Raw genomic sequence first — 27,326 nt, forward strand, 5'->3', positions numbered from 1 at the left:
TATGCACAGAAATGAGCGCATGTGTGTAGCACAACTTTAATGCTTTAGGAGAGGCAGGCTACTCCTTCCATTCTGCCACCAAGGGAAGAAAATATGTAATACAAAAGTCTTAAGATGATACTGAACAGTCCTCTCACTTTTTAAAAGTTACCCTTTACCATTTTTAAACCTCAGTAAAATAACTTCTCTTTGAGGGTCTAGGCAAATGAATAGGTCTTGAACCAAGCAAAATGATCATCTATGAACACTCATGAATCAGCCTCAGATTCCATGAAAGACAGTGTCCCCTAAGTCCCTCAGCATCTATTACAATTCAGATGCTAAAGGCTAACTATGTTCCATGAACTAGAAGGTTTCTCCCCAGGTGCTGTAGGACTTTAAGATGTCCTTAGGCTACCTAGCTCCTGAAGAATCTGTGTTATCCTGGACAAGCCTGACTCTTGCATTTGTGCCCAGGCTGATAGGGCAGAGTTTGCCTATGACTCACTATCCTGTGCTAGCTCTCTAGAAGCCCAAAGCAAAGGTCACTCAGGATGAACTGGAACCTTCAGTGGTATGAACTAAGACAAATATCATTACATCGTAAGTACATTAGTTCAGTATTTGATGCAAGGCTGAGCATCACTGCATCCAAGCTACATACTATCTCTCTACACTTTCTCTCTTGATATCTCAACTTTCTTTTGTATGTTTTCTCATATTTTTACATAGTTACAGCAAGCAACCTGAGATGTTCTCATTGGTACTCAGGCAGCTACACAGGGAAAAAACAATCATTGAGATAAAACTCGCAGGTGAGTAACCAGTGGCCTTTTTCCTGGCAGCGATGTGCCACCATGTGGAGCAAGGTAAGTGAGCTCACCTTTTGGTCTTGACTGTAGGCCAGAATCCAGTCTTCTTGCTTCGGATGGAAGAGCAAACTCTGGATGTAGAAGTTCAGCCGGTACTTTTGGTAGGTTGCCCCTTCGTCTGAGCTGATCAATAAGCTGCTCTCAATCTCCGGGTCTGTGAGCAGCATAATCTGCAGGAAAGCCACAGAGAACAAGTCATGGTACATGGCACCAAACTATCACGTTGACACAAGAAGCTCAAAAGGTAGAGGGAGGGCGCTTAGCCAGAGAAGTACCTGCACTCTGCAGTGCTGACTCTCCTAACCCAGACAACACCACAAAACCATTTGTACCATTTGACGATCGTGGAGAGGGAGAGAAAACCAGAAGATGGTACTCTCTCCCCTGTATAGGACTCTTGGGCGAAACTGTGTCCTTTTTTTGACGAGTTATTCATTTTTCTAATAAATGAAAATTGTATTTGTTTATGTGCATCCATGCATGTGCTAGATCATATATGTGCAGTTCGATAGACAACTTGCAGGTTTGGTTATTTCATTCTATCGCATGGGTCTGAGTATTGAACTATATAGGGCTTGGCAGTAGGCACATTGGCCTGCTTCCGCTTCCCCATGCTTCCAGCTACAAAGTTACTTTGTCAACCTGAATCATTTCCTACTATCCCCTTAACCCTAGCTCTTCCTCATAATGTCCTTGGTCACACTCCATCTGGAGGAAATAAAAATGCCACTCTGATTGCTTTATGTGTAGGAAAGGAAGACTTACGAGCATTCTTTTCGTTCTGTTCACACTCCAGTTTCATACCAACAATACATTGTCACTCTTCCTTTAGCTTGAGTCTATGAGTGTTGTGTCAAAATGTGGGCCCATGAACTTTTTCTTGAGTATTAGTATGTAGATTTTAACTCCACTGTCATCTTTTTCATTTTCTCACCTACTATGTTATGCATTCATTTATTTTCTTCTTTCTATGTCCCTTCTATTTCAACATAAGGTTTTTGAGAGTCAGTGCATGCTTTTACTCACAAGTCTATTCTTAGTAGCTGGACTAAGCTTAGCCTATATTACACACTCAACAAATGTCTGACTGATGAGTGAATGAATGAATGAATGTGTGAATGAATGAAAAGGAAGGATACAAGGAGGAGGAAAGAAGGAGAGAAGGAGAAAAGGAGGAAGGGATGGGTTTAAAAGCAGTAATATAGACTTAGAAATACATTTAAAATAGTTTACGAAGACATGAATGCAAGCTCCATCGAAAGCATAGCAGGATGTACTGTTTCCATCCTTCACCCATGGGCTATAAATCTGTGGAAACTCATAGCTTCAGGTGCTTGTTTTGCAATCTCAGTGGGATGCCAACCCTTGGCTAGAACATTCCGAATAACCACAATCGAAGAAAGATGGATGAGCTGCCTTGAGAACTGCTTGTTTTCTCTCAATTTCTGCCTCTAGGAATATGTGATGAAGTGTCTCATTCCCTACTCTCTATAGGTCTCCTTGGCTCCATCAATGTGTGTGCCTAACATTTGCAGACAGCCTTCCTTAATGCAACCCATTGACTTTTTCCCTACTGACTTATTAATTGCTGCTCTATTAGTTGGTTCAGTATGAAAGATATGCTCAATGTATGGGTATGTGATAAGAGATCATTGCAGCTTGGATTTAGCAGTAAGCAAGGAAAAGAGGGAGGAAAAGGAAGGAGGAGGAAGAGAAAGAAGAGGAAAGGGGAAGGAAAGGAGAAAGAAAGAGACACAGAGGGAATACATAGAGTCATGCTATATAAGCGCAGTATACTAGGCAAACACAGAGTCCCTCCCAATTTGGAAGCTCTTGTCAGATTCTGCTTCTGTTATTCAGAAACTTAAGGTTCTTAAGTTCTTAAAATGAACTTAAGGATCTTTGTCATTTTTCTAACTTCCTCTTCTTGAAGGAGACAAAAGGGTTGATTCCAGAGAAGAGAAAAAGACAGGAAACATATGCAGAACTGAATTGTCTCCCACATAGTGTGAAGTGCTGCCTGCTGTCCTAAATTCTGAAGAAGTTATGAGTTTGTCTACCTCATGTTCACCAAACAGACAGCATCCCCATTTGATGACTGACAGGGGGACATATTTTGCTAAGAACAAACTCACGTGGCTTCATTAAAATCTAGTGCATGCATTAAACAATAACATTTAGACAGTTCCTAAATGGACAGAAATATTTCCAGGTGATTTCATGTTTATTGGGACATAAAAAAGGCCATCATATTTCAGAACACAAATATGCCATCAAATGATCATGCTGCCTTGTGTGCCTAAATACAATCAACAATAAAGTGTAACTACCTCTTATCCGACTGCCAAAAAGTAGTTTTCATGATATTATAAAGAGGCCCTGCTTTATAGTCGTCAGTGGTCTCAAGCCAGGTGATGCTCCCCCACTTCTGATTTCCTTGTTCTCAGTTAACTAGAACGCACTCTCTCTGCATTTCACAACCTGCTTCTCATGACATGTAAATAAAAGGAATCCAAATTAAGAATACACCATACCCCCCAATCAAAGCAATTTTTATTTATAGTTTACTGAAACTAGTTCAGTATGCACGCATACTCTATATTCATCAGACTGTTTAAAATTATGTTGTAGCCTCTGGAACATTAGAAAGAGACTGAAATATTTCCAATAATTTTTAACACATGGATATTTGTTATCACGTAAATAAAATTACTAGGGACTGGAGTTCTTGGTTTTGTCCCTACAAAATAAAAAATAAACAGATCAAACCCTCATCTTCTCCATGTGGTGTTCACTGGACACCTTATACATGGTAATTTGCATGCTGGAAACATTAGGAGGGTAGGTGTTTCTTTCCCCTGAAAGCCTAACAAGCCTGGACCACACAGGCTAGTTTCTACACAAATCTCCTCAGAACAAACAAGTTAGATCAGTATAGCGCTATCTTTGTTTACCTATTTTTTTTTTAAAATAAATCACGCTAACAACTTTTTACGTATATATTTGTCTTTTTTATTTTTGATCCATGTCACAACATGGTGACTGATTGTATTTGTATTTAACATTATATCCTATGTAATTTTGCAGTGGGATTGAAAGCATAAAAGCCAGTGCACAATTTTGACACACAAAACCATGAACAATGTATTTTAATTCATTAATCATAACCTTCAAATTAATTAGGCTGTAGTTAGTGTAGTGGTTGGAATGTAGTACATCCTTAATGAGAAGCTACATGACTAAGGAAATCTTGTTATTTCAGTCTTGAATTCTTTCATAATTGTTCCTCAAAGGAACTGAGGTTTGTCTTCCTATTTTGTCAATTACAAAAAATAAGTAAAATAATAAGTAACTAAATAATTTAGCAAGATCTACCCAGAAAAGTTTTAACAGACATGGAGAAATACATAATAAATAAGTCAGTCTTTGGACATAGGCAATTTTGACAATCTGTAAATAAGTTATGTCTTCTCCAGGAAGAGATCCAAATGTATTTTTTTTTCAACACAGTTAAATTCAACCTAATGAACAATTTTTCAAAATATCAGATTTCATTCATTTCTCATTTTTACTTATTTATCTTATAATTTATCTGTTAACAGCTTATTTATTTATCTATCTAGATTCATTTATTTACGTGGTGATGGTTGTGATGGTGGTGGTGTGTGTTTGTGCATGCTTAGAGGCCAAAGGACAACGTTGATTGTCTTCATCTATTGTTCTCTACCTTATTTTCGTCAGGCAGTATCTTACATTGAACCTGGAGTTGACCAATTAGGTCAGCTGGGATGGCCTGCAAGACCCTGGGATCCTCATATCATCACCTTCCTGTGCTGTGACTGCAGTTGCACATGGCTGAATCCATCTTTTAAGGTGAGTACTAGGGATCTGAACTCAGATCCTCATGCCTGTGCAGCAAGCAATTTATCCACTCAGCAATCTTTCTCTTGTTTTTAACTAGCTCAAGATGGCTCTCTACCTTCCTCATGTGACTATGAATGAATGACATTTTTCTATCCTTAACCTTCATTCTGGGTAAGGAGATAACTAGCAGGTTTTCAAGACAACTTTGTAAAAGGCATAACTCCTATTTTTTCACACTCTTCAGAGTAGCTTTCTAGGGAATGGAGTCTGCTTGAGACAAAGCCATAGTAGTGAACAGCTAATGAATCCACAGATGAGGGACTGAATCGCTTAGTGTGTGCCTTCCAGTGAGCAAAGCACTGGGTCCCTGCAGCCCTGGGAATTCATTCCTCCTCCGCTGCTCCGCTTGAACAGGAGCAAGGTGAAGAAAAGAGGAAGCGATTGCTTTGAACAGGAATAATTACTCTCTGTTCAGATGGACTGTGGTGATTAGCACCCATTTACCTATGCCTTGAGGGGCATGCAGACATGGCACTGACTGCATCTGTGGATGAATTGTTTTCCATAGGAAGTCAATAACCGAGCACAGGCTTCTGCGATCCAGCTCTAAGCAATCATTCATCCACTTCAGAAGGAGGACGAAACTCTATTTGCTTTTCCTAGAGGTGACAAATGAACATGAAATACAATTTATAGATTTCAAATACATCACTTCTCTCTTCTTTTGGTAGTATTCCTTCTGACAGCTTAGTGTAGTCAAAAATTGAATGCGGTCCAGCAAGATTGCTCATTGGGTAAAGGTGCTTTCCATTAAGCTTGACTACATGAGTTTGATCTTTGCATGGAAGAAGAATTGATTCTGAAAGATGCTCTCTGGACACCCTATATGTACAGTGACATGTGTATGTCCATATGCACATATGGACAAATATAAAAAGTGTTATAAAATTAAATGCATCTGGACTCTTTGACTTGCTTGAGAGGGCAGGCAACTTTAAAATCTTTCCAGGTATCTACTGCCATCCTTGTTGCCATAGAAATGATGCTATTATTTAGTTTTATAGTTTTCTCCTAGGTATGTTGCTTTGGAATTTAACCATCCCCCTTTTTAGATGAAAAGGGCTAAAGGGAGAATAGCACCACTTATGGGTAGATATGTTTTCATCATTTCTTTGATTTTAATGTAAAATGTGTTCATTTTTTGTTATTCATATTATGTGAAATTCATGACGTGTTTGCTCCGTTGTTGTTTGTCATTCACAGGCTAGACTCAAGCAGTTGATAATACTATTGCTTTGGGAAATGTCATTCTTGTCTTTCTCAAGACTTAGATTTGCTCCAAACGGCCATATCACAGGTGCATAACAAATGGATTTTATAATGACCTAGAAAATGACTAAGTGATAAAGACAGCCAATGGACACTCTGTTTTGTTTAAGCACAAATATTTTTTCTCTACAAATGAAACAAGAGGCCATTTGCGAGCCTGTGGCCTGGAAATTAAAAACAAATTAAGCAAAATGTAATCAGAGCAAGGAAGTAATTTGCTGACCAATGTGGGTGGAAAAACTGCCTATTCCCAGTGTGGGATAAACACCACCCTCTCTCAAAGCTGAGGGTGAGGGCAATAAGTGTTTATCAATGGACAGCTCTTTGTAGGACAGAGTTAGTGAACGTTACCCCAGATTCCTAAATGACTGAAGGAAAAGAAATCATTAAAGCAGAAATAATAGCCAAAGAAGGACAGGAAGGTGATTAAAGGACGAGAGTTTTGACCACATATACTCTGACAGAACTGAGTCTATAGAAAATGGAGGCAACACAGCCCCTTGCCCTACATCGTATTCTCTCAGCTCAGTGAAGCCTGCATAATGCTCTTATTTGTTAACACAGCAGTGTGAGTCAATGCTCAGGGATGAAGACAACCATTGTAACAGGCCATCTACTTATGACCCGGGAAACTGCTTGAAAACTTTGGTGTTGTATTCTGAAGTTTATTCTGAGTTTATTTTATCATCCTTTTACCTTTTTAATGAAATTTGAAGTTTTTAGAAAAAAAATTTCAAGTAGCACACAAGTTGAGTCCTTCTTGGGTGTCTTCACTGCTTCTCAGAAGACTTCCCGATCTCACTGTGTGTAACAATAATGAGAATTTCTTCTATAAAAACTAATTTGGGCAACCTTACAGCATACTCAAGAGATATGTAAGTTCACCAGAAAGGAAAAGACCTGGGTTATACACATGGGAAGATACTTCAAGGAAGAGTATTATAGGACATCATAGCTTAGGTTCCATGACATAACTGTGTACAATCCTCTCCCTCTAGGCAACTTAGGGAATCCTAATTCTAAAAGAGCATGTCACTGTGAGGCTCTGCTCCCACTGTTGCGGATTCTGTTGGGCCTCTATTAAGAGGATGCACAGCCAGATATAGGCAGGGTAACAAGCAGTTAATCATGTGGGGCTTGCGTCCAGAGACATGCATGTGAAAATTTTCTCTGCCACATGTCTCTGTGGTGCTCTGAAAGTAAAGCTCTTTGAATATGTCTGGGCCTCCCTTTCCTCTATGAGGGCAGTGACAATAAGCAAGGTGGTATTTACTGAGCATGCATTTTGTTGGGATCAATGTTTTTTTCATATTTTTGTTTCTATTCATACATAATATTGCAAACATTTTACAGGTTATTAAGTATTATCTTGTATCATTTTAAAGGGCTACATAGGATTTGATTTAACTAATGTGCAACTATGCAATTAACAATTACTTTTAATAGATTTTTCTGATGATCACTCATATAAAATTACGACAGTATAGATTAATATTTTTATACATAAATTATTTTTTTCAAGTTATGGAAGTAGCATGAACATATAAAACAGTATGAATTTTTAAACCACTTTGAGATATACTATCTAATTATTTATATGAAGGAAAGAAATTACAAATGTATAGGTTTTTATCAAGAACTTTAAGATACGCACCCTGAGGTTTTATCTCTCCTGAAATGATCCTCCTAGGTTAGTGCTGGAAGCCTCCTCACACTTAGTGTGCATACATTGGTTTCATTCGTGTTAGTAAAAGCTTTATCTTCCTTTTTTGTTTCTTTTCATGTTTTGATCATTTTCTTATTAACTCTCAAATACAGTCACCTGACAGTGTGGTGGTTTGAATGAAAATGGTCCCTATAGGCCCACAGGAAGTGTAGGTGTAATCATGTTAGAGGAAGTATGTCTTAAGGGGGAGGCAGGTAGTGGGTGAGGGAAGGGCCGGCTTTGAGGCTTCAGAAGCTCAAGACAGGCCCAGTAAATCACATTCCCTTCCTGATGCCTGCAGATCAAGATGTAGAACTCTCAGCCCCTTCCAGCACCACATCTGCAAGCCACCTTCAGTTAAATGCTTTTCATGGTAGGAGTTGCCATGGTCATGGTGACTCTTCACAGCAATAGAAGCCCCAAGACAAATAGGTTGCCAGTTCGTACTCTGTCTCTAGTTAAAATTATAGGAACTATTTTTTTTTTTCTCACTTGTACTGGTGCTTATGTACAGGAATTACTTGAAACATAGTCTCACAATCTTGAGTTTTAAGGAAAGTTAAACACTTAAATTTGTTTTCACAGTGTAGCTCAGGCTGGCCTCCAACTCCCTATATAGTTGGATTACCTTCAAATCGTGATCCTTATGCCTCCAATTCCCAAGTGCTGGGATTACAGACTCAAATAATCATGTCTTCTTTATGTGCTGCTGGGATTAAACCTAGTGCTCTGCATAAGGTAGGAAATCACTCTACAAACAGAGCTATAGCCAAGCCCAATAAATTTTCCTGTCATCAGGATGAACAGATAACTTTTCTATGGGCCATAAATATCAGAGTGCTAGTATATGACTTACTTTTATGTCACCATGACTAAGTACCTGACAGAAACAATTTAAAGAAAGAAAGGTTTATGTTAAGTTACTCATTGGAAGGGTACAATCCACAGTGGGGAAGTCATGGTGAAGTTCCTGGGCAGCTGGACAGATAGCCTGGGGCTCTGAGAGCCACCCATACCCTTAGAGGTTTTGTAACCTCCTAAAACAATATCAGTGGGAACTAAGCGCTAAAACATGCAAGCGAAAGCCTGCTTCAATGATAGTATTTATGGTTATGCAAAAGGAATGTTTTAGCTTCATTTCCTGTATCTGTGGTAAAACTATACTAACAAAACGAATTTACTGACAAAAGGGTTTATTCTGAATTGCATTTCATCCTAGCAAGGAAATCACAGTGGCAGGAGCTTAGGGAATTAATTGGTCAGATCACATCTGTAATCAGGAAATGCAGAGATGCTGGTGTTCAGTTTTCTTTCTCTAATCCTACACAGTTGAATATCTCTTGACTAAGGAATGTTGTTGCCCACAAGGAGCAGGTCTTCCCAGCATAGTTAAGGTAAATCAAGTTAATTCTCCATCGATAAGCCTACAGGCAAACTTTAACTGAGTCTATTCCTCATTGAGGCTTCCTTTCCTAGTTAGTGATTCTGTCTCATGTCGAGTTGATGATAAAAGCTAATCATCCCAAGGAGTGAGACAGAAATTCTCAGAACAATATATGACTTATTTGCCTTGTGTCTAATACATTGTGTGAGTGTCTTTTGTATTATTTATACAATTTTCTGCCTGCATGCCAGAAGAGGGTGTCAGATCTCAATATAAATGGTTGTAAGCCACCATGTGGTTGCTGGGAATTGAACTCAGGACCTTTGGAAGAACATTCAGGGCTCTTAACCATCTCTCCAGCCCCCAGATTGGAAGTTTTATAGCTTAATTGCACACCAATGCTTTCATGAAGAGTTATTGAGGTTGGTGAGATCCCCAACCACTAAATAATTCTGACTATCTGTATGAAGAAACCATATTGAAACTGGAGTAACACTGATATCAGCCCACACTAATAGCATGTGTGCCTGAAACTTCACTGCCTAGCTGGACTCCTTCTAGTTTCTTAAACCATAGAATCATAAGAAAATAAAAAGTGCTTGTTTTTAAACCACGTCTCTGAAGTACTGTGTTAAAAACAATAGCTCTATAAAGCAGTATTCTCTTTTTAAACATTCTACACCATTTGTGCTGCTTCTGAAAGATGAAATTAGTCCAAGATACAGACATATCTTTGGAAATGCAATCACAGAACATAACTTTTTCAGATAACACTTTTATGTTGCCACCGGCTGCTTCTCTAAGGAAAAGAAGAAAGGAGAATGAAAAAGCAGCAGATAAATGCATGATTATACTCAGCAACATGACCATTAAGCCTATCATTACATAATTGAAGGAAGGAAGAATAATTTTACATTAACTAGACCTCCTGGTTAGCAGGAAGCTCTGACTCCTGAGAGATTCACCCTTGCCACATCTTACTGAGGAGCAGCAAAAGGGGTCTCACTCCACTAATCCTCAGATCCTCTCTGAGAGAAACCCCTGGTAGATTCCACAGTCTTTTCAGGAAAGCTTTAATAGCACAACATATTAGCAAGGCCTCATGCAGCTGAACACTCATTAATCTTCTCTAGTATACCCTGGTATGTCTGCCAATTTACCATAGGGCATTAATATAACTAAAAGTAAAACACACTTATCAGAACATTGGTGCAACCGGAGGAAGGGATGAAGAATGTGGGTACATTCCACGGACTGATTTCCAGGACTGATTTATTAGCAAGGGCTTCTTCTTTCATTTTCCTGACTTTCAACTTGACATTTACTCAAACGAAAATCAAGCGCACATCTTGAGAGCTTACCAGAAATGGTGTTATTCCCATCTAACTCAGTGTTAGAGTATACTGATAGCTTTTCTTTCTGGCTCTCCCCTCCTCCACCTGCCTTTATCATTCCTAGTGGGATAAAGAGATTTCTCATCATTATATGAACATCAATCCTTGCAACGTTTCCTATAAGTGAAAAAGATGAATGCTTGTTTCTGCCATCACCATGGTTATCTCTGAGAGCAGCTAACCTTTTTAAATGATGCGGCTTTTTTGCAATTATAGATCCCTGAGGATTTAAAAGAGGAGTTTTAACAGCCATGGAATTGTGTTTTGATTACATCTGAACAAAAAGATTATTGGCAATCCAGGAAATTTTAAGGTAGCTCAAATATTTTCAAGATATGTAATTGATTCCTATGGTAACAGTAATAAAATCCCCCTGAATTGCTATTGTGCATTTTTCTTTAAAATATTATGTTTAGATTTTGTAAACTAGATGATACAATCTTGACTGATTGTATGAATTGATATTATATATTTCCTGGTGGTTTTGTTCAATGATACCTGTGTCTTCAACAAAACGAGACTATATTTTCAGATGTGGTTACACATAAGATACATCCATTAGGAAACCAGTTACACTAAAATCATTCTTACTGGTTTAACATCTACTTCTCTAGAGCCAGTATGTGGAGATGTGTTTCTTTTGTTTCCTATACTCATTTGATCAAAGATTTTTTTTTGTGTGTATATTTCTCTTGTTCTTTCTTACTAATTTTATGAGAAAACATAAAATCATTCGTGTAAGGATAAATGGTTAAAAAGATAAGAAAAGGAGCCTAGACCACTGCCATGAATGAAGATTGAATATTTAGCTTTATATTGAAGATACCATTACCTTTTTTCAGGAATATCTTGTTTTGGATGTAATACTATGTAATATATAGCACCTTGTGATTGTTTTTATAACCCTCTACTCACTTTCTTGGTGTGGCCTATGTGTCCCACTTGGAAATATTTTCCCCTTATTCTTCTCTTTCTTTTCTTCTTTATTTTCTTCTTCCTGCTCTCTTTTCTAGAAATTAACCAATGTTTTCGTTTTCTTTCTGTCTGTCTCTTTCTTTCTTTCCTTTTTTTTCTTTTTCTTTTTAAATCAGGTCATATAGTTCTAATGTCACTGTTCATTATGAGGTGATCCGGTGAATGCTAACACTTGTAAAAGCAGTGTATGCCTTAGGCTGTTTTACTGCTGACAGGTTGTATGACCTTGAGTGAGGTACTTTATTGCTCTGAGCCTCATCTTCTTATTGTTAAATGAACATAACAAGGCCTATCCTAAGTCATGTTCTTTTTAGTACAACTGACAGGAATACTGTTTTTCAGTTGTAGCATGGTGATCCCAACTTTTCATGGTAGGAGTTGCCATGGTCATGGTGACTCTTCACAGCAATAGAAGCCCCAAGACAAATAGGTTGCCAGTTCGTACTCTGTCTCTAGTTAAAATTATAGGAACTGTTTTTTGTTTTTGTTTTTTTTTTCTCACTTGTACTGGTGCTTATGTACAGTTTCTATTTTCAATTACACTTTGGAGTAACAGGCCATAAAGTAATGTTTCGTATCTATTATTCCCATATACACACAGGAGACCCCAGTGCCTACTTCAAGCTGGAAACAATTAAAAGACTAGAAATTCTCATGTGCATAGCATTTCAGAGGCTGTGGCTGAGAAAAGCAGCCATAGCAAAACACATTTTGTCCACGATTTACTACATCATCAATTCACAAACATTTGTTTTCATCTATTTATTAGTAATTATAAGATGTTAAAAGCGGTTCATTGCTTAAGAAGCTCAAATTTGTTAAACTGGCATTTAAGAAGATTCTACACTCACATGGCTTTTTATTTTTTCAGTTAAGCATTGCACAGCCCTTTACAAACATAAATGAGGATGCTCCATGTGGAAATGGAAGTAAACCTCAAGAGAGTGAATTTAGGTACAGGAGTGCCATCATTTCTCTATGAAGACTACAGGACATCTTTGTTATCCAGGGCTCACACTGAGTACCCTAATTTCCACAACACACTGTAAGAAGGTCTCTTGACAAATGATCATGGGGTTAGCATGGTCACCAGACAATTCTTTTACATTATTAAGAATCACCAAAGTACATATAAAAAAGACATTCATTCACATATAGATTTTGGATTTATTTCATAAATGCTAGACTAAAGAAATCTTTATTATCTGCTTTACCTACAAAATGCTTTAAAGTATTTAGAATCCATTCTTTTTTTTTTTTTTTTTTTAAGGAAAAGACAAACAAGACTTTTGGAATGTAGACATTTTGGGGAGAAAGTTTTTATTTCTTGTAGAATGTAGACATGTTTGCCGTTCAACTGATCATTTCTTCCTTTTACCCCAGTTTACTGCAGTCATCTTTAGCATCAAGTGGCAATCCTCATGCTAAACTGACAGACCTCAGAGAATGAAGGAGACACCGTAATTTACAACAGGTGCACAGGCACTGACATGGAGGCAGCAGATGCTACCAACAAAATGTATATAGTTACAAATATTGACATTCGAGTCTTCTAGAACACACAAAAAAAGCTTTTCTTGCTGTAAGATGAGACAGAGCATGACTATTTGAAATTACAATGAGATTTGGAAGTGTGTGTGTGTGTGTGTGTGTATGTGTGTTTGATGTGGGGATGAGAGAAATGACAGAGGATTGATATGGGGAAGGCCCGAGATGCATGTATACATTGCATGTGGAGGTAAAAAGTTCCTCAGTATGGCAAAGGCAAAACAAAGCAATTTTTTGCCAATTTCAAAAAATTTTTCTAACCCTGCAAAAGAACTTAGACATGAATGACTGAAGAAACCGTTTATTCCAATCTATAGATGTATACTCATGCTTTTTCACATCTATATTTGCTATAAGATAGAGAAAGAGAGTTATAGATATAGCTAACCTCTTCTTATAGTCAAGACTGGATAGTCAGTGGTCAAAAGTAGATGCAGAGACCAACATTTAAATCACTGGGCAATCTCTTCTTCAATTTGTATGCTCAGCTACATTTTGTCTTTTTCTTCATATGAAAAGCCTGTGCTCAGGGAATCCTCGGTTAATTGGCTCAGATGAACTTACCAGTAGTGTCAAGTTATTTATTTACTTTTTGGTTGAAGTGTATATGTACCCTAACATTGCCCATGTAACTGAATTCTTCTTCTGCCTAGTCATGTGACCTTTAGAAAGCATTCATCATGCGATCATCTATTTATCTGTAGGCAACTATGAAGTGATAACAAAGTCAACTCATAAACTAAGCTTTGTTGTTATTCATGGAGCCAAAACAAGACACACAGACAGCATTTTCTAAGTGTCATGATTTGTTTTTAACACCACAGAAGATTAATTGTTCTATAGATGTCAGCAACACAGAAATAAAGGGGAAAATAAGTCTCTGGTTAAACCTCTCTTAAAACTATTCTGAAGCAAGAAGGAGATATTTGTACTCAGAGGAGGATCTATTTTTTCACATGGGGACTTTTGAGAGCTAACATTCTGAGGAACAAACTTCGAAGATTAAGTCAAATACTTATTTCTGGCTCAACATGTTTTTAAGTAACTCTTAACACTGGATCTAGAATTTGCAGCTATAGATCAGAATAAGTGTTTCCAATCTGATCTGTGAGAACTAAAAGTGGCACCAGAACAGATCAGGCGATGTGGTGTTAGTGGCTCTAGGGGTGATGAGAAGCCCTGATGCTAATGGTCCCTCCTGTGTGGAGAGACAAGATATGTTCATCATTGTGAGCCCTTATAACCATGGCCTTTGACATTATCTGTGGGTCCTGGGGGTGGAAGTGGAGAAAGGCGTTTGCTATATTTGTTAAAGTTTTCCAACAAGATTAAAATAAGAAAATGGGCTGCAACACCAGTATTTATGAAGTAGTCTAAATGGAAATGCAGAAAAAGGTTTGTAAAACTCCTTAGAGGTAGTGAGGGAGGGCAGAGTTCGGTGATCAATGGAATTCATATAATGTCCAAGAGCCCAATTTATCAGTTTACAATTCTACCTTTATGCAAAGATAGTTTACACTGTCCCTCTCAGTTAAAACATTGGATGAATTTTTTCTAGATTTAAAGACATACACTGGTCATGGAAAAATCACACTTCAGTATATCACACCTCATGTGCCAACTTCACAGAAGTCATTCTTTACCGTGTAGCATGGTAGCTCTTGGATCCTATATTCTGTTTCTATTTAGCAATGTCTAAAATGACAGCTTGCTATTTAATAGAAGTCTGTGGTGTTTCTTAGTGGGAAGAGCAGAATTTCTTCATTTACATGTTGACAATTTAGATTTCCTGAAGACTAGGCCAGCCAGTGACATGGGCAGTACAGACAAAGTCTATGGTAAGTGAGAGTTTCCAAACTATGGAAACTTGAAGCTGTTTTGAAATCCACAATCACAACTTTCATGATGTAGCTGTTCTTGATACCCAGTGCTTCTCACCAGTCCCTCTATCAAATTTGTGTTTCCCTGAAGGTAAGTCTGTTAGCACTGCATTGGACTCTAGGACCCTTCCAACCAAGGCTCAATTGCCAATGGCATCTCTAAGATTATATTTACTCCTTTGAGCTAAAACATAAAGGTCACATTATTAAAGCTAAGCCTTGAAGCTAAATATCTTTTATTATGTGATTATGTTTTTGTTTAAATTCTATGTGTGGGATATGGGGCTGCTTCAGATTGTCCATAGTGTAGCTATCATCTGTCTCATACTCTAGGAGGTGTGTGAATTTGCCAGCTGAAGATAGTTTACGTTTGAAATTCTGAGAACACTTGAGAGGGTATAAAAATGCCAGAGCTCTGAGAGAATGGCAGCGGCTGCTGGTCCCTGCTGCTGCTGCTGCTGTCCCTGCTGCTACTTTTGCTGTTTGCTGGATTGCTGGTTGGAGATATCCTGATGATGAAGATTGGACTTGCCCCCAAAACACTTGACACCCCTAATCAGCAGGAAGAGATCTACACCCCCTTTGCCCTCTGTCTCTCTCCTACCTAGTGTTGGGACGTTGCAAGGCACTGGGATGGGAAAAGGTGTGTGTAAAAGAACCCAATAAAGTAACCAAAAGTACTGTTACGGGAGATTGTGAAGGGAGGAAAAGGGAGTGTTTGGAGTAGAAAATTTATATAAAACTGATCAAAGTTAAATCAAATTTGACTTATCCATAGTTAAACTAGAGTTTTCACTTCCAAACCAATAATAAATTTTTCCTAAAAGTAGCATCCTTCTCAGCTAGGATAACAACCACTTTTTACATTGACCACCCTAACTTTAGGAGATGCAGTCAGAGTATCTACCAGGGAGAAAATGCAGTTTTGCTCGGAAGCACTTTGAATGACTTACACATCTTACAATTCATAGACAAAGGAAGGTAACCTAAGCATCCATCCACCAACCCCACATACCATTTGAATAACAGATATCTTTTCCCGCTGAGACTGGTTGACTAGCCTGTCTTCTGACATGAAGCTGCTAATTTGTGCTAGTTAACTTAACCTCACAAGTACTGCCTCTCTCTTCCAGTCAGCATTTCAGCCTCTACTCCTCTGCAATTTCCCTGAAAAACAAAACAAAATGGCACAGCTTACCCCTCCCCCTCCCCCCCCACCTAAGGTCCAAACACAACCCTTTTCCCATTTGGTATCTTCATGAGAATTTTTTTTTTCTGTGCCGGAATATATGAAAAATGGGTTAGGAACAAAAAGCCAGGTGCACCCATAAATTATTAAATATGCAAAACAAATCTCCTCTGTGACGATGGGATAAAACCTCAATCCAAATCCTACCCAGCTTCATCTCTGCTATGTGTCTACACTTACCTAGACAGGAGGCTGATTTGCTTACACCATTTTTGACCCACACAAATTTCCTCTACCAACTAATGGCTTTCTCAGGCTAGAGCTCAACTTGTACAAGCTGGGTACACAGGAGCCATCACATCCCCAGAGTAGCACAGGCTAGAGAAAACAAAGCTGATTCAAAGTCCTCCAGTAGAAAGGAACAGTGGTAACCTGGACTGAGAAGTAAAGCTATCTATACTTGACCTCTTTGAGATGTGAGGAGCCATTCCATAATGATACCGGGAAACCGCTTTTGTTCAACTTACGTCCTACCAAAAGTTCCAGTAATCTGTATGGGTGGGGAGAGGAAAAGGGAGAGAGAGGGGGAAAGAGAGAGGGAGAGACAGAGAGAAAGAGAATGAGCACGTATGTGTCACAGCAGATATGTGGAGGCCAGAATACAACTTGCAAATGTTCTTTCCTTCCATAGTGAATTCCTGAGACTGCACTCCCCTCAGGATTCTTAAAACCAAGAATTTCCCTGTGTGCGCAGTTCACAGAAGCAGTATGTGTGGCTAAAGGATCAAGCAGAGCTCATTACTGACTCAGAATCGCTCACTGTCCTACTTGGCTGCCATCGAGAGGTGGGGCTTCTGCTTCCAGGACAGCAATGCAACAGCACATGTTGCCTCCTTTGCAATTGTAGATTGTGTCACTTGGGGTTGACCCGCAGCTGGTGGTGTCTTCTAATGCCTTAGCGCTAAACTTACTAGGCGATTCCACAACTGAGACTCCCTCCTCAGGTGACTTTAGGTTGAGCCAAGTTGACAGTTACCGTTCCCCACCACATACACGTAAAATAGATTTGCATGATTTGAAAGTTCTGGCTCTAAAATAATCAAAAATTAAGTGCCTCTTTGATGTAGGTGATTCCAAATAATGGATCTTATCTTTCACCCAAGGATGATATTCTGGCTTCTGATTCAAGAGAGTAGGAGAATTCTTTTCACCCAGTTACAGGTGATGGTTTTTACTGTCTGCAGCATAATATGAAACCAAACTAGAGGACAGGCCTTGGGCCTACAAACCCATTCAGTAGAGCAGAAACAGCCAGCTTCAGGATTTAATAGGGGAAACCTAACCAATGGACTAATAGATCAAACTGATGGTTCTATGATGAATAGAGTTTTATACTATTTTATCAGTTCTTTGATAATTACATACATACACACAGTGTACTTTGATCATATTCATGATATCAAAGCTTTTCCTCTAAGAAGTATATTTTATACCATAAGGAAACACATGTTCATTTAGAGACTAAAGAACAGTGGGGAGAGATACAAAACAGAGCACCCAAGTCCTATTTATTAGAGCTAGTTTTTAACCCAAAGCCATTTTTCCCAGAGGCACACACAAAAACTTGCACAGTTCTCTTATGAGAACTTGTTACTAGTTTTCAGATCACAGTACTCTTTACATCTGAATGATTAGATTGTATGTTTCTGGCATGGATGAAGGTAGTTAGAATCCAGTCTGTTCTGGGTCTTGGTGCTGCTCCTTCAGTCTCTCCCATCTATCAACCCTTAGGTCTTTTTATACCAACGGGATGTCTTGTCCTCTCTCTAGACTGTATATAGTTTATTGACTGAGGTGAAGGATGCAGGCAGAGAACAATCTCTCTAAACTTATAAGCAGCTGATAAGAAAAAAAAAAAAAGCTTCCAAATGCAGTGCAAAGGGATGTCATGAGATAGATTACCATGAGATAGATGAGGAGATCTTCTTAGCTCCCAATATAGGCTTGCAGCAAAGCATTGCTGGAGAAAGTTTCCTATTAGAGTTAGTTTCTACAAGGACATTTTTCATATCAAAATCTCCAAACATCTACAATACATATGACTCCCAGTAACGAAAATGGCATGTAACCATTTAACAATCAGCTTATCTTACAAGCTAAATGTGAGTTGGATGTGGGGCTAATTTGTAGAGATAGCATCAAAAATAAAAAGAAAAAAGAAAAGGAAATCACTTTGAAACCTTGGTATTGAACAAGACAAAGGGAATATACACTAATGGATGGAAAAGAAAGAGGAAAAGGAGGTGGGTAATAATTGTTACATTGAAGAAAGTTTTATTTAAAAAGTGGAGGTAGTGTCCTTGGGGAATAATTTGGCTATATTCTCTATCTACTTCAGTTTGAAAATATAATTAACAACTGTGAATAGAAATAATTAATCTCTTGCTCTTGGGGAAAATTTAAAGTGAAATGCTATTTGTCAGAAGAGACAATAAGGGATTATGTTTTGAAATTCAGACATCTGTAAACATTCCTTATGAAGGAGAAAGTTCTAGGTCAATGGTATGGATGCGGTTGCCATGCTTCCTAAATTTCTGTCATAACAAGAAACAGAAGATAAACAAGCTACTCCATCGTTAATCTGTGAACGTAAAACATCCACAAAATCCATAACATTATTCAGAAATTTAGAGCCAAGCAAAACTATTCACATATTCATTCAGTAGACTCTAAGTTTAAATCAACAAGTCAAAAACCTAACTCTAACATCTCAAAGTGAACCCTAGATATTTAGAGAGTTAATCATGGGAAAGATGGTGGGTCATTATTTATTTATTTATCTACCTACCTATCTATCTATCTATCTATCTATCTATCTATCTATCTATCTATCTATCTATTTATTTATTAGTAACTGAGAGACAATGTATGAATGTAGGATGCAGATTTCACTTGTCCCTTAGCTCTTTGACCAGAAAATTAACTGAATACAGTTAATTTATGATTTTTCCTTAACCTCATATTCTCAGACTTTAAAAATGCTTGGACTCATCATATTCCATCAACCCCTTCGTTCTAATCCTGTGTCTTTCATTATAAAGAGGTATTTATGTTTTACCCATTAGTGAAGTAGACCTGGTGCTTCCACTAAAAAGTAGTTTTATGTTCTACTCTCTCTCTCACACAATCACCTGGTATGAAATGTACCCTCTCCTCTGACAGTACGTGTTTACCAAGCCTGTAAACACTTACACTCTCTGCATACCTGCCCCCTCCCTGGCTACTGAGAATGAAGTATTGATCAAGTCCTTTCTCTTCCCTGCCCTCATGCTGTCTGTCCCAGCTTCCCCTTCCACAGTCCCTCTAAGATGCAGAAAGCTAGTCCTGGAAAAGCTGTTTCCTGACTAGTGAATTTCCCTCAACACCTGCTCAACACCAGGATGTGGAGCACCAGGTTCATCTGCAGCTGCATAGCCAGCTGCTCTGCTATTGCAGGTGGTGATGGTAAGAAGGACTTTAATAGCTTTGGCTTTGCACCCTGCTCTGGAACCTGCTGTATGCAAGGGCAGTGTTGCTAGCCTGGGCAGTGCCTCTCATGCCTTCCTGGAAGCAGAAACACTGTTCAGAGGCAGGTTCTTGTCTCCACACGAATCTCTGTGTGTCCTCACCCTGTTGTAAGCAGGCCCATTAGTGGGCATTCCACCCCTGTGGGTGCTAACCAGGGCATAAATAACAAACTTTAAATAACAAACATTTTCTATAAGTGTTTTCCAATAGTTAGGAAACTATAGAGAAGAGGTACCATGTCTCTCATTTTAAAATATTGCCTCATATATTGAAAAGATTCAATAGATTCTAGTTAAATTATTTAACTAGTGTGGACTAGAACTGAGGGCCCTGGTATGGGGCCATAGAACACTGACAAAGACTGTTCAACAGTCTAAATATATTTTCAAGATATTAATGGCTATCTGACTTGCCCCTTTAGATATACTTTGTAGATACCCCTTTTTATCGCTTCGTCCATACTTCAGAGGGAAAAGCAAAGTCACACTGTCCCTTGTCTTACAGCAGGGACCAGGTGTGACTTTAGGACATATTCATTCTTCAAGAGAAAACCTATGACTAAGAGATAGGCACTGTGCAAGCATGATGAGCCGAGTCCAATTCCCAGAATCCTGCTAAGGTGGTATAAGAGACCTGATTCTACATTGTTGTCCTCTCATCTCCATGCGTACTCTATGGCTAGTGAGCTCACACACATTGTGCACACACTAATATTAATTAATTAAGAAACATAAAAAGTGCTTACCCAACCTAGTAGTGCACAGATAGAAACAAGACTCATGACATTAACTTTAGAAGTAACAAGGGACAGGAAAGCAGGCACAGTAACAAGGTGCCATTTTATCTTCTTCTAGAACATAGTAAGAAGCTCTATTCTGAAGATCCAAACAGAGTTTCTAGTGCGGAAGCTGCTCTAGTGAAGTGCTAGCGTGGAGATCAGAGTCAACCAAGTGAGGGTTTCAATCGTCTGACAACAGATGCTCAGCAAATGCCACCATCTGTAGGAAGGGCAAAGAGGCAGAGGAAGTTCACATGTTTGGTAAGAAGAAAGCTTCTTGGAAGAGTGATGCTGCAGGTTCCTCGCAGAGTTCTACTTCACAGGCCAACAGAAACCTTTCATTGTCATCAGAGGCCAAATTAAACTACAAATTTGTTCCATTAAAACCCTAATAATGTAGCTATATAAAGTACTTGATCAAGGATAAATTCAACCCCACAAATTAAAAAAATGAAAATTACCTAGCCATAAAATGCTAAAAACGTCTTAAATTCATTCAACAAAAGAAATATATAGTTACATATCATCATCTATAACAACTCCTACAAGAGACTAGTATTTCAAATTTATATATCTCAAAGAAATACCAAATATAGCAATATGTAATGAGAAAATATGGATATAATTTAAAGAATTTTTAAAAAATGATGTTTCAGTTACTTAAGAAATCTAACTATATCACAGAAATCCCCAAACAGTTTATTATATATACACTGAGCAATACTAAAGTTATACATGTCATTGTGTGTGTGTGTGTATCCGTGTGCACGTGGTGAGAGAGAGAGAGACATGTGGTTTGGCAAATTCACACCTGTGCTCTCTCCCCCACATACGTACACAAATATGTGGGGGTTAGAGGGAGACATTAAGTGTCACATTCATCTGAGATAAGTTCCCCACTGAATCTGGAAATCTGCTGGTGCCCAGCCATCCCAGGCTGTTCTCCTGTCTCTGCATGGCACAGCACAGACATTTCAATCACATGGTTACCCCAGGATTTTGGGGTTTGTATGTGGGTGTTGAAGATTTGAATGCAGGTCCTTGCCCACTGAATGCTCTTACCCTCTTAGCCATTATTCTAGTCCCAAATATACTGATTGTTTAGTGAACATGTATTGTAATAGGTCCTCGCGTAGAAATGTACTGAGAGAAGCAGTGAAGAAGACTGTCATCTTTCAGGGATGATGACCTACTATGTGGGCAATAAGTGCATTTATAAAATGTTATTCATTTATATACACGCCAGTAGACCAACTACTGGTTATTTCATCATTTTGACCTTTCACGGATATGCTAATATTACATGCACACTAAAAACATGAGAAATGGAATTGCAAAACTATATGATTCAATTGTTATTATGATTCAATTGTCTGAACCTATAAAGCCTTCCTAATAAACTGTATCACTCTCCAAGCCTTCCAAAGAAGATGAAAAGATACTTTAATCTCAATTTACAAATCTAAAATCATTCACTGTGCTAAGTTGCTAATAGACATTATAGCTCCAAATTAAACTAAAGGGGTATTTAAAGATAACAAATCAACTGGTTAGATTCAAAGATGTTTTCAAACAGTCATTAGACAGATTGCCTGATAAGAGTGATCAGGGACTAGCTAGGAAGATTTGGAAGGATTAACTGACTAAGAGGTAGCTTGGCTTGGATTCTGCTGCCTTCAGGCTGCTGTGCAGAAAGAGAACAGCTGCAAATTACTACTTAGTTTTACAAAGTAAAGGTCAAGGAAAGAGCAAATTGCAGTAGACATCAAAGGAACTAGAATATGTTAAGTAGAAAGGACCCCGTGGCACTTATATGTGATCTTAAGGTTATTACCCATTTAACTCATTTAAAAAGATCCTAATATGCTAAGAAAATAATTCTCACATTCCAGGAAGATGTGACAAGTTGCCTAAAGGCACTCGGTCTCTGGACTGGTTTGGCATTTGCAGGCTCAATCCTGAGTCCGCCGCGTGGGCAAATAGTGATACAGGTCCAGGTAGCATGCGGGCATGACATTTATCAGTTCTAGTCGTTTACCTATGTATTACAATAATCTAAAGGAAACAAAAAGGAAAGAGGGAGGGCTTGATGGAAAATGTGTAACACTGGGTGTTTAGAATAATGTAAAAGATACAAATTAGGCACCAATCACAGTACATTAGGACTAAAGTCTGGTACGAAACAAGCAATTACACATGTGTAATGGGTAGCTGGGAAGATAGTTTCCTCTATCTTTGGTTTATTTCAACACTGTCTCTCACTCACTTTATTTTATTTTATTTTATTTTATTTTTCTTTATTAATTACACTTTACTCACTTTGTATCCCCAGTGGTTCTCTCTCTCCTCCCGTCCCAATCCCTCCCTTCCTCCACCCTCTGCATGCATGCCCCTCCCCAAGTCCACTGATAGGGGAGGACTTCTTTTCCTTCTTTCTGATCCTAGTCAATTAGGTCTCATCAGGAGTGGCTGCCTTGTCCTCTTCTGTGGCCTGGTAATGCTGCTTCCCCCTTAGGGGGAGGTAATTAAAGAGCAGGCCAATCAGTTCATGTCAGAGACAGTCCCTGTTCCTATCACAATGGAACCCACTTGGATACTGAACTGCCATGGGCTACATCTGTGCAGCGGTCTTAGGTTATCTCCATGCATAGTCCTTGGTTGGAATAGCAGTCTCAGGAAAGACCCCTGTGCTCAGATTTTTTGGTTCTGTTGCTCTCCTTATGAAGTTCCTGTCCTCTCCAGATCTTACTGTTTCCCACTTCTTTCCTAAGATTCCCTGCACTTTTTTTTTTTATCATGATATAATTGATAAAACAAAAGACTTTTTGTTTTAATTTGCATAGTCTTCGGTAGACTATCAATACAGGCATCTGAAGAACATACCCGTTCACCATTCTTCTCTGACTATCTCGAGGATACTCAACTAGCTGTTCTTTTTGCATTTCTTTTTTCTATTTAGGTCACTCTCTGTTGTCCTGCAATGTGGGTAAACAGTAGCATAAAAAAGATTTTGCGAGAATAGCAGTCTCCTTTGAAGAAAGGGAGGAGGAATGAGAGGAGCAGGCCAGGGGAATGCCATCAGTTTGGAGCATGCAGACTACAGATAAAGAACTTTCTCCTCCTGATGTTCCTGTCTGGAGGGAGACCACACAGCAGCAGTGAATGCTAAGCTCCCTTCTTTTGAAAATGTGAACTCCCACTTTAATGGCACTTAGAAGTGATACAATAAACAGTTTCATTGACTAAGCACTGTGATTCTGGGTTACATCTCTCCTCCAAGAGCCCCAAGGTCCTATTGCTTGTTCCTCCCTTTTCAGCTCAGATGTTGAGTTTGCAGATCCCTGTAAGAAAAGTGATTTCTCCTGGCTGGTGATTTTTGGCTGTGGTTTTGCAGGCTTTTCACTGAGACATAAAACAGAGGTCCTGACCACTCGGAGTCATTATGGCTCCCTGGAAACTTTCTGCAAGGGTAGTGATATTAACGGCAATTGCCCTGGCTGGATTCCATTCCTAGTAATTGCATTCCACCAGGCAGTTTGTAACAAAAGCCTCTTTCCATGCAGCCTTCTTCAGAATGTCCGCCAGTAATACACTGACTGGCAGCAGAGTCCCAGCTCCTTTTGGGTCAAAACAGTTTCTGCAGTGAAGGCATTTGGAGAATACAATAAATCTCGACTGCCACAGTCTACTCTGTCATCTGGAAGCTTCTCCATTGGTTTGTAAAATCAACGCATTTTTCAGTCTTCCTAATTTGAGAGGCAGCCTAACTTCTCTTCCAGGATCCTTCAAATTCCTGGAGTAAATCACATTCTCTCAAAGCTTTCCCTATATGCAGTTAATGTAATTTTAAGTACTAAAATAAACTCAATAAGTGCACATGATATTCTGTCGGTGTGTCTGTGATTTCTTGGTCCCTGTACCCATGCACAGAGCTAATAAGATATGCATTATCACGCATATTCATGAATAAAAATAAAGCATGGCACCCAAAGCTGTATGATTTTCCGTATGTATCAGACTAGGGCATAGTTTAGGTAAAGTGATTAGATGTTTTATGTTGGCTGAGGTAGGAATTAAAATGAGACAAGAATGTTGCTTTATCTCAGTTGCAAATCTCTGTTCTCATTTTTAAATTCCCTTTGCTATATGGGTGGCAATTTCCAAATACATTTTTGGAGAAACAACTTCAAAACAATGACTACAAGGAATCTGCTAGCTGCTGTATTATTTATGCATTTTCATGTATTTAAAAACATCTTAACCAATGTCTTTTTAGGTAATATATAAGAACATAGCCTCCTTCTCCAAGCATGCTGGGCAAACCAAGGCATCAGTGAGCTAGCACCCTAGCCCTTAACCAGATTTTTCAAATGGTAAATTGTCTTTTCATAGGCAATTGCCTCTTCCTGTTTTAATAATAGTGAGAGACACACAATGTCTTCATTTTTCTGTTTTTTCAGATGGCATGAGTTATAGATCCCAGAAGTGTTCCTGAAATAAAACAACCTACTAAGCAATGGAGAAAAACAAAACAAAACAAAACACAAGTCTCTTCAAATATCCCTCCATGCTTAAAGTTTGCAGCATAGACTCTTTAGTCCATCTTACCTAACATAAGGCCTTTGTCCCCAGCAGTAGCAATTCTTTTCCTCTAATAACAAGTTTTAAGCTAGGTTCTGTGGAAAAATTATCCTTCTTGGTAGTTGTGTTATGAATGTTCTTCAAAAGACACACCAGAATAATCATCCAGTTTAATTTTAAGTTCAGAAAAGCAAACTTTTATACTAGCAAAAATCTACTAGTATTCTACACAGTACACTCGCTGTTTAGTCATGATATTTTGTCCCAACAGGACAGAAATTTGAAAGCCTCTACAACAGCAGAAGTTAGGCTTGATTTGATATTAGGAAGCCTTAAAAGAGTGTGCTGATTTTGCACATCAGTGGAGAAGTTTGCAGGTGTCAAGGTAGTCTATGGTGATACAGACTCACTGCATTTGCCAAATGACTTCACTTTCTTTTGACCCCAAAGTATATGTATATACAGTTGTATATGTTGTTCTATTTGGTGGCCATCCCTGCCATGATGTCTTATCCACAGTGCAGAGAAGCCCATCTTCCAGCTCCTGCAGTGGGAACACTGTCTGGGAGCTACTTGGGGGAACAGCATCTCACAAACCTTCCCACTTTGCCCCAAGGCAGGGAGGAGGACTCTGCCTTTTTTTCTCAATTCATTCAGCCCTCTTTCTTTGCAAAATAACATTGTTCCTATGACTTTGGTGTGTTTGTTGCAAAAATTTAAAGCTAAGACAAAAGACAAATAATGAAGTAAAAAGGATAGCGAATTTGTTCAGAGAAGAGCTGAAAGGGTCTCAAAGGAGTTGTCCAGTTTACTGCCAGCTGTCAAGAAAACAAGATGTGACATTCCAGCCAAGTCATGGGTTGGACTGTCTTTGCCAAGGCTTTCTTTTTCCCATTCCAAATATTGTTCCTTCTCTCTCTGTCTCTCTCTTTTCTCTCGCTGTATGTCTCTCTCTCTCCTGCTCTCTGTCCTCCCTCTCTCTATATATATTTTTTTCTTACTGTCATTGCATACTTTTGCCTGAACTCTTGCTCTCCTCCCATTCTCTCTCTCTCTCTCCCCTCCCTCCCTCTCTCTCTCTCTCTCTCTCTCTCTTTATATATATATATATATATATATATATCTTTCTTACTGTCATTGCACATTTTTCCCTGAATTCTTGCTCTCCTCCCATTCTCTCTCTCTCTCTCTTTCTTCTCTCTCATCTGTCAACTATATACATATACAATATAAAAATAAAATAATGGGTTTAGGATAAATATTAGTGGTTAGAATTCTAGCCTAGTATTTAAGAGGGTGGAAAATCAATAGTCAAAATATCAAAAAATCAAGCTAAACAAAAAGAAGTTACAAATATCTTCCTTCACATAAAAAGTCCTAGATGAAAAGGCTCCCTCAGGTTCACAGACACTGGAAGTGACTTTGACCTTGGGTACAGAGCAGGAAGTGCCAGAGATGAAGGAACTTGCTTTTTTCCTGGCTGAGATGCTCTCCAGCCAGACTGCCCTTTTGAGAAGAAACTGTCTGGGCTGCACTCATCTCCCAGGATGACCTTCTCCTCATGCCAGATCTTTCTTCTAGCTCTGTTTAATTCCACTTGTCACTGAAGAAACTTGAAAGACATGGCAGCCAACTTTCAAACTGGGAATGAGTGACAGTCCAGCTTTGGCAGCACTAGGGCAGAGGAAGGCTGAGACAGTGAGCACAAAGGGAGGACTTGAACGAAGACTTGGGTGGTGTCATGACTTCCATGTTACACTCATAGCCTCTCCTCCACTAGAACACCTTCAGAGTCTGGTGTGTCAACACGGATACCTGGTTCTCTCAAGACTGGGGAGAAACTGCCTGTGGACACTCATGTATATGTGTGCTCTGGCATGAGGTACTTTTGTTAGTGTTGGCTGTTTGCATTACTTTAATTCCAGGTACATCTCCTGGTTGTGACTGGGCTAGGAAAACCAATAGGGTTGTAGACTAAAAGCTGTCTATAATGAATACCATGCTCACTTCATTTGAAGGAGATGGGAAAATTCAAGTTCACTCATAATTTACTGGCTTTATAAATTGTTCTTTACTCTTGTAATTCATTAAATAAAAATTTTAAAGCATTCATGATGACATAAGTCTTTAGCCCAAGCATTAGGGAGCCAAAGATAGGCGATCTCTGTGAATTAGAAGCTAGCTTGGTTAACAGAGCAAGTTTTAGAGCAGCCAAGACTAGACAACTAGAACTTACAAAAAAAAAAAAAAAAAAAAAAAAAAAAAAAAAAAAAAAAAAAAA

General features: G+C 38.7%; 1 protein-coding gene across 6 annotated transcripts in view; it reads right to left on the minus strand.

Annotated features, from left to right (window-relative positions):
• Sorcs1 (sortilin related VPS10 domain containing receptor 1) overlaps nt 1–27,326 on the minus strand; it is a 512,909-nt gene that overhangs the window by 183,256 nt on the left and 302,327 nt on the right. For all 6 annotated transcript variants that reach the window (XM_055591505.1, XM_055591507.1, XM_055591508.1 and 3 more), the window contains exon 4: nt 863–1,021. In XM_055591505.1, coding sequence (XP_055447480.1) covers nt 863–1,021 — 159 coding nt within the window. The remainder of the gene's footprint in view (nt 1–862; nt 1,022–27,326) is intronic.

Source organism: Psammomys obesus, unplaced genomic scaffold (genome assembly GCF_907164565.1).
Source record: "Psammomys obesus unplaced genomic scaffold, mPsaObe1.curated_primary_1811, whole genome shotgun sequence".
NCBI lineage: Eukaryota > Metazoa > Chordata > Mammalia > Rodentia > Muridae > Psammomys > Psammomys obesus.